General features: G+C 39.5%; 1 protein-coding gene across 2 annotated transcripts; it reads right to left on the reverse strand.

The window, feature by feature from the left end:
* Positions 1-288: 288 nt before the first annotated feature.
* calcoco1a (calcium binding and coiled-coil domain 1a) lies at positions 289-13,158 on the reverse strand. Of its 2 annotated transcripts, none has more exons than XM_010784467.1 (15): positions 12,998-13,158; positions 11,639-11,792; positions 11,449-11,551; positions 9,056-9,258; positions 8,699-8,911; positions 8,254-8,402; positions 8,086-8,155; positions 7,816-7,971; positions 7,138-7,392; positions 6,361-6,486; positions 5,759-5,854; positions 4,784-4,871; positions 4,298-4,611; positions 3,989-4,080; positions 289-2,360 (listed from the first exon to the last, which is right to left on the reverse strand). In XM_010784467.1, the coding sequence occupies exons 2-15, from the start codon at positions 11,768-11,770 to the stop codon at positions 2,333-2,335; spliced, it is 2,025 nt and encodes a 674-aa protein (XP_010782769.1). In that variant the 5' UTR covers positions 11,771-11,792; positions 12,998-13,158; the 3' UTR covers positions 289-2,332. The 2 variants fall into 2 exon arrangements, with proteins under 2 accessions (XP_010782769.1, XP_010782770.1); XM_010784468.1 differs by having other exon boundaries at positions 4,364-4,611; positions 12,998-13,157.
* Positions 13,159-14,450: the final 1,292 nt, after the last annotated feature.

Genomic DNA, 14,450 nt, shown 5'->3' on the forward strand with positions numbered 1-14,450 from the left:
TGGAGGGAGTGTGGTGGAGGGAGCGGGAGAACCGCCGGAGGAGTGTTCACGCACAAGGATGAAGATGATGAGGAGCTCTTGCCTGAGGGGAGAGTGAGGGAGAGCCAAAGGTGAATGGAGAGAAAATCCAGAATGAGAAATGTATCTGAAACAGGCAATGAGCCAAAGGGGAATATAGGTTATATAGCTGTGTGAAAAGAAATGGCATAGTTAATTACCAGTGAAATGTCATGTGAGGATCAAAATATTGCTATGATCTTTGGCCAGAAAAAGACACATTAGACACGATAATGGATACATAAACCTCTTTATTATACGTAACCCCACCCAAACCCCGGTACATGACTGATAAGAAAATACACAGCGATGTACATGTGGGATAACCTTCACACACAAAACTTCAAAACAAACCATAACCACTGGAGCTTTATTGCAACCGGAGACGTGTCCCGATGAAGAGCACTCGTCCCTTAAACTCTCAGTGGGATGACAAAAGAATAACTTCCCTAAGACATAAAGTCAGATTAAAACCACAAACAAGGACTATGGAGGATACATGTAGTGTAGTGTGCTATCTTCTGGGAAAGAATACCAGGCTCCTTAAAACATTCCCACTTCTTTACAAGGAGAATCAACGTGTACTGCAACATCAGAGTAAGCAGTGACACAAGGTAAGTGAGAGGTTGGACAGACATTAACTCCTTTCGAGTACTTTCATAATCCTGTTTAATCAATCAATTAATTTCCTCCACTTTAAACTCAACATGCTGGTTTCATTCCCTTTCATTAGCACCAATATCTCAAAACAATATAACTCAAATCTTTATAGTCAAAGTACGTTTTTAAAAGCAGAATGTAAGAATAGAATGTGTAAATAAAATATACGTAAACACAACACACAATGGTAATGATTAAGATAATGATGAAAGGACACACAACTGACATATAAAGTATCCGTAAATCTACTTTTCATCTAAAAACTCTTCTATAGTAAAAATAGGGTGCAAATTTAGCTGATGAAATCATCAAGCATCAAAGTGTCTAGCAAATATTTTTAGCCAAGCATGGAAAACTTTTTCACACATTGCACAGAGTTGCGTGAAAGACTTTGTCAAACTAAACCTGCATAGTTTCATTGCAGCATAGCCCAAGTTAATTATAAATAGAAAAATCATGAAAAATGCATACAGTATTGATTAAAAGGTAGGCAGCGATTTTTATTAGGCAGTATATTGCCATAGGGCTAGGGGAAATATACCAACACCATGTCATGATGTCGGGATCTATAAAGCTTTTTTTCTTTGATTATTTTTAAAATTATTCTAGGCACAAATTTAGAACTGCATGAATGCAAGATTTCTGTACAATACAAACCGTTACAAACACTAAATATCTAAACGGCCAGCTAGTAAATTAGGATTTAATTTAAATAATTACGGAATCCAAGATCATTACAAAGTAAAAACAGCAGCTGATAAATGGTAAAGAGCTTATGAGCATTAATATCATAATAATGGTGAAATAAAGGTACTGAAGTAGAAAGTTGCATCTGGCATCTATTTAATAGACTTTAAGCACAATCTGTTCAATAGGCTTTCTATTTCAAATGCATCTCCACCCGACACGAGTCTGCATCAATATATCTCCTTTACTGCATCTGCATGAAAACAATCAACTTCTACTGCGTACAAGAAAGTGCATATCAAATCTTACTTCTGGGTAAATGGAGGAGAAATATGATGCCATGAACCTACATTACTGCAATATAATTCTAGCACGATGCTGTATCATAACTTTATGCTGCCGTGAATAGCGTTCCAAGCTGCTGTGGAGAATTTAATGCTGGAAGAGAGTTTTGCCATGATTTCAAGAGGGGCCGGGCCGACACAAAACATCATAATTACAGTGCCTGTCATGACTCCTAATCACAAAAGTCATAAAAACGACATAACATCCATCGTAAAGCCCTCAACATAGCAATGATTCAACAGAAATCATTCTGCTACAGACTGCAAACTCTCAAACGCCTGAGCCCAAAAGCACGCCGTTTCATACTGTGCACCAGCCTTATGTCCGTCATAAACACGGTGTTGACCTGCCACCACGAGCATTATGTCATTCCTAACAACTAACAGCAAGGGCGATAACACAACAGTCTAAGAGGGGGAAATCAAGGTTCACTGCAGATACAATAATTGCATATTAACATTTTGTGTGTGTAGTGAGTGAGCTGTATATGTGCTTGTTAGTGGAAGTAATGTGGAACCACATTAACTCAAATAAAAACCCTTTTTCTCTTTTTGATCGCCTGCCTTGGCTTAGTGTCCACTGGTTACCATAGCGAGGTGTCGGCCAGATCACTGCAGGATGAGACAAAGCAGAGTGTGCGTGTGTGAAAAAGTGAAAGAAAACACACGTTCTGGTTGAAAAAGGAGGTTAGACTGAAGGAGCGGGAGAATGGGAGAGAGAGAGCTTTAATGATGCTGAAAATTGGCCCGTGACTGCAGTACAACCCTCAGGTAAATCATTCCTACAGCTTGCTGTCAACTTATCTGTCCCCTTGTCCTCCCATCTCGCCCCTCCCACACCACAGCTCTGTCTCACACAGTCCCCCCCGCCTAACCCTGACTCAACTTCTTTTACGACCACATATTCAAAACTTCCATCTTCCAGCCATACTCACCATGTCCCCATAAATAATTGGTCACATGTGTCTGGGTGCATTAGTAAGCTTTGAATTCACTGTGTGCGCCTGAAACCATTTCTCTTTGAGACCTGAAGTGGAAACTCTGCACTCAGGTGCTATGCACGAGTACAATTACTTAATTCCTTTCTCTTTGAAATACTTCGGGCTTTTACTTCTCTGCATTTAAGAAAGAAATATGATACTTTTTGCCAGACTGCAGTTATCTGGCTGCTGTGTTCACTAATTGCTCTGCAGAGTAAGGTTGTACACACAAATCAAGTCATGAGCTCATAAAATATGATGCATTGCTAGAGTTTAAGACCAGCCAGTATGACAGGAAGAAATGTGTTGTCTTGTTTGGCCTTTAAAGAAAATGTCCTTAACATGCAGGCATTAATGCAGAGCCCCATCTTTGAACATCAAATCTTCAGCTGTGCTGAATTGTGTTCTCCCTTACCTTGCATTAATCTAACCTAAATCCTAGAATATATTTCAAGGGAAGGCAAGTTTATTTATTAGGTAAAAAGATATGCGTACTGTATTATGAGCTAGCTATTTTTATTGTGATATTTTATTATCTAACTGAGATCTTGGTCTGTTTGATCAAATGTATGTCAAATAAAAATTTCTGGAAGCTTCATATTTTGTCTGATTCCTGCCATAGTTAGATTTTTTTAACATAGCACCTTTAAAGTTTTTGGGATGTGCATTACCTACAGTACAACCTGTTTATCTAAAACTAGTCTCATATGAATGTGCCCATCTAAATATACCTTTGTGTTTGTAGAAGCTTTAACATTTCTAGTAACATTTGATTCTTGCATGTGTCACAGTGTTATAAGTAGCTCTGGTGGAAGCACCTAAAACCTACATTTAGATTTTAACACCAATTAAACAAGACACAGATATTCCATTACTAGTAAAGGCTCAGAGACAACTATAGACATTTAAAAAAATACTAAAGAACTCAGCAAAACACTGCTTGTTTGTAAAAGGGTCACAAGTGAATAGGGATTGATTAACACCACTTGACAATCTTTAACACGCTAAGTGGAAGCTTCAGCCAATGTCCTCCCCTCTAATAGTAATAGTAAAGCACAATTACCTTAAAACTGTACTGTACTAAATCATTTATATTAAGCACAGGCGAAAATAACTTTCTCCCTAAAGCTTTTAATAGCAATACCTACAGTATATATACCAATTGGTAATGCTCCCTGTGTGTGTGTGTGTGTGTGTGTGTGTGTGTGTGTGTGTGTGTGTGTGTGTGTGTGTGTGTGTGTGTGTGTGTGTGTGTTTTACCTGATAACAGTGGCAGTGTGCTCTGGCAGCAAAAGTGCTCTTTCCTCTTCAGAGCTGAGCCTTCCGCACTGAAGTGTATCAGCTTCCTCCTCCTTTACACCAGAGAGCAATACACACACACACACACACACACACACACACACACACACACACACACACACACACACACACACACACACACACACCAGATATTACGGTCTAATTCCTGGCACACTAGCGGCCTAATTGCTCTGAGGAGATAATGTCTGTATCAAACGATTCACTGCCCATTATTAACTGGTGTGCACGCCTATCAGCATGAAGACATACCTCATTTTCAGTATCGCATGCAATTACACTATGTTGACGCTGAATGGCTCGAATAGCGTGTCTCACCGAATCAGAGCTGTGCGGCAAAGTGTCAGCGTCAGCCTGGTGTGGTGAGGAGAGCGGGGCTGGCTGGTTGATGACCACTGCACAACTCTCCGCCTCCCTTGGGGAGGAAGGAGGGGGGGCAAGGAGCAGGAAGTTTGACTGGCTCTGCTCACACAACCTGTAGTGACCCAGAGGTCTTGCTGGGCGGAGGGGCTGCAGAGCCTCTGGGTTCTCGTCCTCAGAGTCGGATAATGCACTGCCAGGCCGCCCTGCCAGATAGAGGAATTGACAAAGAAAAAGTGTTCAGTTTTCCTCAAAGCACTGCTCCTGTCGCCCCCCACTACAGAGGCTGTTCGGAGGATTATTTAGCGCTGCTGTTATATGATGGTTTACAGTTTTATCTACAGGGCATACAGTAGATTAATGTGTGGCTCCATTCACCTGTAGAGGCAATCGGGGCAGCACTCCACTTGGCTCTGACCATTGTTCCCATCTTCTGCTCCAGCTGACAGATGTACTCCATCAACTCCTGTAGTGGAAAACACAGCCATCATATCACACGCCCGGGCAGGACTTTCATCGTGGCTTCAGCAGCCATCACCCTCGTAACCCTCATGATGTTCCACTTCTTCCAGCCAAATCCACATAAAATGGTAACAAATGCACAGCCGCAACACTTGTTATTATATAAATATCATTATCTCCGTTCAATAAACATTTAAACATTAGTTTGATTTATCATGTGCCACAGATTGGCCGCTTCGCTCCCATGTGGCGGATGTTAAAATTAAGCTGGACACTGATTTTAAAAACATTGACTATCTACTCTGCCAGTAGCGGGCTATTGTGAATGTGGTTATCCAACAAAAACTCTGCAGGCACTTTAACAGCGGCAGCACTGACTGCTCTGAAATCCACTGATTTATATTACGCTATAAACCATTTATATTGCACAATAACAACCAAGAAGACAACAACAGACCGAAGATTCCCAACACCTGGGACATTCACAACCCCTATACTTGCATATATCTGTTACATCGGTAAGCTTTAGGATATGAATACATTAATAATAACGAGCATTTAGGGAAAAAAAACGTATTTATAGATGCACTCAAGCTGGAGAGAGGTACAAATTGTAACTTAACTTTAAAGCTAATAATGACTGAAGTACTACAGTTATGGGCTGATTAGGATAAAACTGTTACACTTTATTTGTTAATCTATACCATACCATAGCCATTTATTGGCCTTGAGACCTTGTCAGCTGATAATGAACAGCACACATATAGTTAGTAACTGTGACACTATAAAGGCACGTGTTTTTAAAACAGTATAGCTTCTCCTTTTTGGACACATATTCGGTAGGCTTTAGCTTTAAGTTGTCCCCTATGTTTAATTAAAGTGAATTCTGACCTGTTTCTCTGCAAGTGTCTGCTCCTTCTCTTTCTGGGCGACCCTCAGGCTGGCCTTCAGCTCCTGGAGCTCCCTGCGGGTTTCCCCCAGCTGAACCTGCAAGGCCAGATAACACAGGACAGGGTCAGAAAAAACAAATACTCTTCTACAAAATACAACTGCGTAGCAAACAAAGTACACACACACACACACACACACACACACACACACACACACACACACACACACACACACACACACACACACACACACACCTTACGTTTTCTGTACTTAGAAATTAACTATATAAGAATATCTTACGGATTCATGGTAAATGTCGTTGTGTTTATTGCAAACACAAAATAAAAGTGTTTTAAATATTAGCTATATAACCTTTATTTATACAAGTAATCTATTGAGACACAGGTTAAAAAGAGAAACATGGTTAAGAAACAGCAGCAATACAAAATAAAGTGACAGACAAAAAGGACATTCACACACAGACAAAATAAAACACAGTCCTAAAAGTCACAAGTGCCAAAGTGTACAGGAACCCCTACAGCCATTCCCTCCAGATATTACAAGGAACCCTGAGTGCAGTAAGTTCTGAGTGGTCTTCCCACCCGGTTGCAATCCTTTTCCCTGCCAAGCTCGACCTCCAGCTTCACTCTCTCCATCCTCTCGTCCTGCAGCCTCTCCCCCATCTTCTGCATCTCAGCATTGTATTTCTCCAGACTCTCGTGGTTCTTCTGTCAGGGATGAGCACACATACACTTTCTCAGTATATAACATTCTTCATTGGTTCACTGGAACATGTATGAGCTAAGGAACTGTTGGAGCCATAATCTATATTTTGTTTGTTTTACTTTATCTGCACGTTGAATGTATCATACAGTTCCAACATTGAACACAAGATAGAGCATTCACTTGTGAGTGTGTATATATGTAATCACTGGGTGATGCGATTCAGGTGTGTGGGACAGAAGCAAACTGTTTTTGACCATGTCGGCAGAAGCCGTGTCGATATGAGCTCTGTTAACCTGTATGTATCAGAGCGTGACTGGCAGGCATATTGTTAATCTGAATGGTAACAGAAAGGCAATATGGATACAATCAATATGGTGAATATATGGAACACAAAATAAAGGATAATCAAGGATATACACTCGTATGGACATTGTTTTATTGTCTGGAACACGCGTCCGAACTAAGTTCTCCCGTTCCCATCCCTCAGTGGCTTAAGTATAGATAAGGTTAAAAAGTCACTGCAGGAACATTTAGATCTTAAATACATCATATTTTGTGTTAAAACATTGCTATTGAAGTTGTATTCAAACTTTAACTCTACCCTATCACAAATGATTTAAAGTCTGCACTTTAGTTCTAGCAGCTATATGTACCTCTGCAATGCGCTGGAGATGCTGCCTCTCCTGGGTCCAGCGGGCTCTTCCCTCTCTCATGGCCAGACTGGAATCAGCAAGCTGAAGTGTGAGCTGTGCAGCCTGCAGACGAGCCTGATGCAATTCCGCCTGCCCATGATCCCTCTGGGCCACCATGGCATTTAGATCACTCTTTAAGCCCTCTGCAGCACGCTCGCTCATGTTCAGACGCTCCCGCAGGCTCCACATCTCCTTCAGTGTGGCCTCGTTCTCTGCCTGGAAATAACGGGAAAAGAAAGCATGTTGGCTACATATCTGAAGATGATTTCCCAAATAATGCCAGTTGGGGTTATAACTAATACAGAATATGAAAAAGCCAAAGTAGTTCTTCAAGTATGTCTGGTAAAACTTTAGGATGTGCTTTCATTATTATTTAAAGCTATGTGTGTTAATTAGGAAATACACCCATGTATATGTTGAGGTATAATAGGTAATTGAGCCCATGTGTTAAGATACATTTGGTTTGCCGGTGCTTAAAGGAGGTGATGTATTAAAAAAGGACAACATGTATTTTGAACATCAGTGAAGCATTATTCTTGTCTTGTGAACACAAAGACATTTAATGCCCCTCGCATACAAATTTGCCGATTCCAGTTTTAATGATCAAACCGTATATTATTGTCAACCCTCATTTCCAACCTCTTTCCTGTGTGCAGTGGTGAGTTTCTGGGTGAGGGTGGTGATGCTGTTTTGGAGCTGCAGAACACTCGTGTCTCTCTGAGCCAGCGAAGTCCTCAGCACCTGAAACTCCTTCGACAGACTTCGGAGTTCACCTTCTGTCTGTTCAAGCTTGGTCTTATAGGAAAAACATGACACAGATGGGGAAAGAGAGTGCGATGTTTAAGAAAGAACAAATAAGACACCGCTTTTATTATGATGTACAGCAATATTCATCTGCATTGAAATTACCTGCAGGCTCTTTTTCTCACTATCCTCTTCATTTTTCTGAGCTCCTGCCCTCTTTACTCTTTCCTTCATCCTGCACACATAGAGTTGGTTACTGATGATCAAAAGTACTCATGAAACCCACATAAAACTTAATGTAGAAGCGACAAAGCGGAAAAAAAAACGTCATACCTTTCCAACTCTGTCTCTCTTTCCACGGCTCTCTGTGTCAGGGTTTTCAAATCCTCCTCCAGCTCTTTGATTCTCACTTTGCTCGCCTCCCTCGCATCCAATAAAGCACTTTTCTCCTGGGCTAGTGATTCTCCAAAAGCCAGCTTCTCCTAACAGACCGGAGGCATTTTTAATTTTTATGAGGAATTGTATTTTATTATGACATACACTAGGCAACCCATATAAAAATATATTAAATTTAATATTTTAATATAACAGCCCAGGCCTTTTATTAAATTACATTAGTACTTGACATTAAAAAAGACATGACATTGTTTGAGCAAAGACATGCTTTGCATCTGAGAATAAAGGCACAGATACAGAAGAAAAATATGGAAATGTCCAAAAGCGAATCGGTCATAAGCAAATTATCTTTCCCTCGTCATTTGCCTAGCTCTATACATACGTTGTGCTCCGTCTCCATCTCCTCTAGCATCCCTTGACTCTGCTTCAGCTCGTCCTTCAGCCTGGCGGTTTCACTCTCCAGCCCTCTGCGTCGTCTGTCCCAGGCCTCCCTGGCCCTCTTGTAATCTTCCACCTCTTTCTCCCTGTGCTTGTTTTCTGCTTCCTGCGCCTGCAGCAGTTCAGCGCGCTCTCGCAAACATTCCTGCAGTCGACTCTGACGAGAGACAGAAGGAAGCGGATGGGAAATTAAAAATTAAATGTTCCGGCATATTTGTTTTATCATCACTCATTAATTTAGCAAAACAAAAATACTTTGCTACCTTATTTTGTAAATATATTCTATGATTGTTATGCTCACCTGCAGCAGTTCAGCCCTGGGCACTACCAGCAGCATGCCTGTGCCTCCTTCCTCACCATGGGGCTCCTCCTCAAAGGTCACCAGATCCTCAAGGGGCTTTGGAGCGCAGAAACTAAATGTGGAGCTGCGGGAGCAAACTTCCCCCTTTGCGTCGATGTATACAAACTCATAATCTTGGGAGCTGGTCTTGGGTAGGTAGGAGGCTAAGAAGTGGTGGTAAAAAGATGAGACATGAGATGTTAAGTTTCAGTTTTCAGTGTTTTTTTTTTTTACCATTATGATATTTATAGGAGGCTTAATGCATTTTAGATGGCTAGATAATTTAACTCCCTCTTATTTTGGGAGAGCAAATCTCCTTTATAATAACAGTCTTTATGAAAAATAGTATAACATGATTTAAAGGGTTTAGATTTTAAATGTAAATGCATAAAAAAATCATTTACTAATGCAATTTAAAAATTGATTTAAAAAGAAAAAAAAGGTATTGTATCGCTGCATTGATTCATGAGCGGATTGCTGCAATACAGCTTCCCACCACGAGCGGCAGCATTCCGTCAATTAGACCAGGTGAGCGCCAAAATAATTGGCGTAGAGCAAAACATTTGATTCACAAGTTCACAACGCTCGCAAACACTTTAGCGGGCTCTTTCAGAATGAACCGATGGTTTGTTATTGATCACCGACTTGGAAAATACTTTGTCCATCCTGATATATCTTCAAGTAGTCTACCTTGCCTTGAGTAAGTTTCCATTTTCTTTTATTATACTTAATGAACGCAGATAGCGTTTCCTATGCAGGTAAATTAATCTGTCCCGTTTGAGGGCTGTTTCAAGTGTTGTCATCAAAGTACTAACATTTCGTCAGATGAGAGCTTATTCTGTCTGTTAATTTAGATGAGAATATAAAGTTTAATATTTCATAAAGTTAGTAAAACAAGTCTCTGGACAGGTGATCTGAGGAGTGGCCTACAATAAAACAAGGTGTTTGTCTAGCTCTATCTTACAACTAGCCGATTCTTCATTAAACGACAACAAGGTTTAGCTATTTCTTTAAGGTTGATCAAAACATTTGGAATGTGGAAGATAATCGTTAATTAAGAAAGAACGTAAACATTCTTTTAATTAATGCTTCCTGTTTCTCTCAGAAAGTAGGCCTTAGGTTTACCAGCTTTGATGAGGCTACTAAATAACTTCTTTCTTGATTCACTTTAGTTTTGCTAAGACATTAAGACCAATATCTTTTTTAACTGGATTTTACTTAAGGTGCCTTGTCATTTGTTTTCAAGAATTTGTTTAATATTATTTGTTATAGCTTGTACCATGTATTTACAGTGACTTTACTTTATTTTTTAACATGTAATTTTATATTTGATTTAATATTTTCTATTCTTGTTTCTTTACTGTTTATTCTGTGCTGTTTTTAATTATTCTTTGTGAAGCACAAATATTTCAGTTTTTTATTTATTATTCTTGTCTATTTCTGCACTACTTTGTTGATAGTGCTCTTTTTATCTTGCTCTGTAAAGCAAGATAAAACCAATATCTTTTTAACTTGCTTTTACTTAAGTTGCCTCGTCATTTGTTGTCTGTTTTTGTATCAGAAAAAAAATTATGCTATTTTTAATTTTGCTCTGTGAAGCACGAATATTTATTTGCATAATGTAAGGAGCCAGCCACAGCTTGACTTCCTCCAGGCCATAAAGCTAAGATAATAGTATCCTTATCTAACACAGGCTTCATGTTTAGAATGATATACACTTTGCCATTTTACAAAATGTGTACAGTAAAAGGGCCTGATGGAAAACAGAAAAGGAAGAATGACATACAGCAAAGTTTATGAGCTGTATTATATCTTACAGCACCGGCTTAGGTCACAATGCTGATGATAAGGAAACATCTGAAGTTTATTTATACTTTTCTCCCTCTGCTCTTGGCAGTACGCTTAACTTAGTGAAAGTGCTGTCAATGCTGCACCCGCTGTACATCTGGCCCTCGCTGAATGGGCTTATCAGCTGCCTTTGATAAACGGTACAAAGAGTTTTCTTCAGTATTTAGTAGTAGTTAGAGCAGGCTTCGACAGAGGCATTGTTATCCTCATAATAACTCAGTATTGTAACCATGATACAGCCTAGTCCCATGTTAGAGTCCAAGCTGAGGGATATTTGTCTTCTATTTAGGATAAGTTCAGTGGAAACACTCTTTTAAGGTACAAATAACATTTTCTTCCACTCCTTAGAGTAGAAGCTAGCCTTTTGTGTCTTGGAGAGAAATTCAATTTACAGAAACATCAATCTCCTAGTGAAGGTTTTATATGCGGATCTAAGCACCGTACCAGTATAGATTCTGGCTAACTATGGGAAATAAAATACAATTAGAAAAAAAGGGCATGAGTACCCTGGAACTGCACACAGCAGTTGACATCCATGCCCTCTTGATAGTCAGCCGGGGCCAGTGCCCAAACAAAGGTGTGGTAGTCCTTCACTGACAGCCATCCCACCTGAGGAACAAAATATGCACAATGTTATTTGCCATTAAATACTCTTCATCCACATTATTTTTCTGACAGTCTTTAGGATAACTGTACCTTGAAGAGTCCTATCCAGTCATTGCTGGCCCAGTTGTGCTGTGAGCTCAGTGTGTAGTGGCAATCGACTCTGCTCTGAGGGAAGTAACTGCAGCCCACGTTTCTGAACTCGACCTGCCAAGTGTTTTCCATGGCAACACTAAAGGAAGGCAGGCTATTTTGCACATGCAGGAAAAAACCCACAATGTTCAATGTTGTTAGGAAGACAAACAAGACAGAGCCTATAGTCTGTGAACGTTTATTTAGTGTAAGTGGATATCCTTAATTTGTGCCAACTTGAGGAGAGAACACCAGAACGTAACCTCAGTGACAGCACTGCTGTTGAGCAACATGACATTACATGTTTGTCACAAGGGCTATTTCAGTCATTGTCAACATCATTTGCTATTGTACACCGTGTACGTGTAAGCATGAAGGACAAGGTGTCGAGAACCTTCAGCTTGTATAGGTCTCAAATTTCACTGGCAAATGCACTTTTGAGGAATTCCTGCCTGCAGTTAACCATTAAACCACTTGTGGCTCAGGGAAGGCATTATTTATTCATTTAGCATTGTGTGGGGTGTTCAATCCACCATATGTTGAGTGTGAGTAACTATTGCATGCGCCCGGTCATCCTGACAGACATTCAGGTGACAACAATTGCAAAGAAATACAATTTGAGAGGGGATTCTAAAGGCACTGTTTGGGCCTAAAGTGTACATATGCTGCAGCTGTAGATTAACTGTACCTTTCCCATACTTTATATTTCTCTCTCGTGTTACATCAATTTGTATTCTTGTTAATTTCGTTTTTCACTTATTTGTATGGTTTGGGAACTGAGCTGTTAGATTTTTGTATTTTATTCATTTAATTGTTTCTCTGTACAGCACTTTGGTGTGGAGGCTTTAAAGTACTTAAGCTGTGTTGTGTTGTATAAGCCAAAAATAACTATAGAGGTGTACAGTTTCTATTTTTATAATGCATCTTCCTAAACTTTGCAATAAGGAAAACAACTTATATTGTTTTATTATTTTAAAAAAACGTTTTGCAGATGTCTTCAAAAAACATGAATCGGTGACAAAAATATACACTAGCTTTCGAAGGGTTCACATTACACGGCACGAGGCTTGAGGCCCAACAGTAGCAACACATGTAGTGAAAACAGTGTCCGTGCACGTCGATGCAAACATAGGAAGACAAACATGTCAAGAAAGCAGCTAAAGGTGGATCTGAACATGGAGGCCTACTCGCTTATTATCGATGTATCATTAGTTAGTGGGCTGTGCATGCACGTCAGGCAAGACAATAACAGGCTTTGTTAACTACAAAGACATCTGCGCACATTATCCCTCCACCGTCTCGGCCGGTTATCCTGCTTACCTTCGCCCTCGCGTCTCTGTAAACAGTCTAGACGAACCGTCTCTCTATCAGATACAGGAGTCACAATGTGGAAGAAAAAACAACAAAAACATGAGCGGTACACACGCACTTTCCTCTTCAGGCTCAGTTGCTCCAATAACCCGAAACAATAACAAAAAAACCAAAGCAAAACACAAGCATGACAGCTTCACTTCCACTGCGGAATTATGGGAGCTGTTGTTCATCATGTGGCTATATCTACGTTGAAACACCGAATTTAAACTACATTTCCCAGGCTCAGAGCAGAACAGTAGAGGTCGCACTGGACGTAATATGATGCTTCTCATCGACTGTCGTTGTTTTTCTCATCGCTTGTCAAAGCTCAGAGAGCCACTGGGATGTCTGACAGAGTTGTGCATACTGACCAATGGGAATTAGTATCTCCGGTTTGCGATGAGGAAAACAACGATTAGCGGTTGATGCAGCTAAACGGATGTGAGCAGTATGAGAGAGTGCAAGCTGATCCTTTACATTTCTGCTGTAATTGTTGTTGTTGCAACCTTATATCTCATATGTTACAGAGAATATTTTGAATGTTAACTTTATTATTTCGCATATTTCCTATTCAACTGGAAGGTAAACATGCACCCTATAAAGGCTATTTAATTTGAATCACAGAAAGATACTATGTTATCTGTGACTGGTATTTAATGTAATGTTTTTATTTTAAATGTTTTGCTAAACATATGAATCGATATTCTGTAAAAGTTAATTATGAAGGTTTTTCGTAGTTACCTGCAGAGGTTCAAGAAGTCTAATCTTGTACTTAAATAATAGTAGAACCAAAGTGTAGGAATACTCTGCTATAGGTAAAAGTCCTGTACATGTACAACAAGTATAAAAGTATTGGCATCTAAATGTACTTACATTTCTAGAAGTACTTATTATTGAGACTGGCCCGTTTCGCAATCATATATATATATATATATGTTTTAATTATAGTTACTGATGTATTCATATGTTTATAAAGCTTGTAAAGGTGGAACCCATTTGAATCCCTTTATTTACTGCTGGGTTGAATGAGAATTTGATATAGATGTAACTCAAATCTAATTTAAGTGTTGATCATATTGTTTCTCACTAATCTGCAAAGTAACTTAACTTACTAAATGTAGTGGAGTAAAAGTACAACATTTACCTGAGTACAAAGTATCATGAAATGGAAATACTCAAGTAAAGTAACAAATAACTCAAAATTGGACTTAAGTACAGTAATGAGTAAATGTACTTAGTTACTTAACACCACTGATTACCTGTATAACCTTAAATGATCATCTTGTATCATCTGACTGTTCTGCATTTGATGGAGTTTTCAGGCATTAGTCATGTTCAGTCATTTTTTCAAAGAAGAAGGTCACAATTTGGCAATGAGTTTGGAGAGACATTGCCTCGTAACATGTGGGGGTACAAATAT

This window comes from Notothenia coriiceps, unplaced genomic scaffold (assembly GCF_000735185.1).
Source record: "Notothenia coriiceps isolate Sejong01 unplaced genomic scaffold, NC01 NC01_scaffold00026421, whole genome shotgun sequence".
NCBI lineage: Eukaryota > Metazoa > Chordata > Actinopteri > Perciformes > Nototheniidae > Notothenia > Notothenia coriiceps.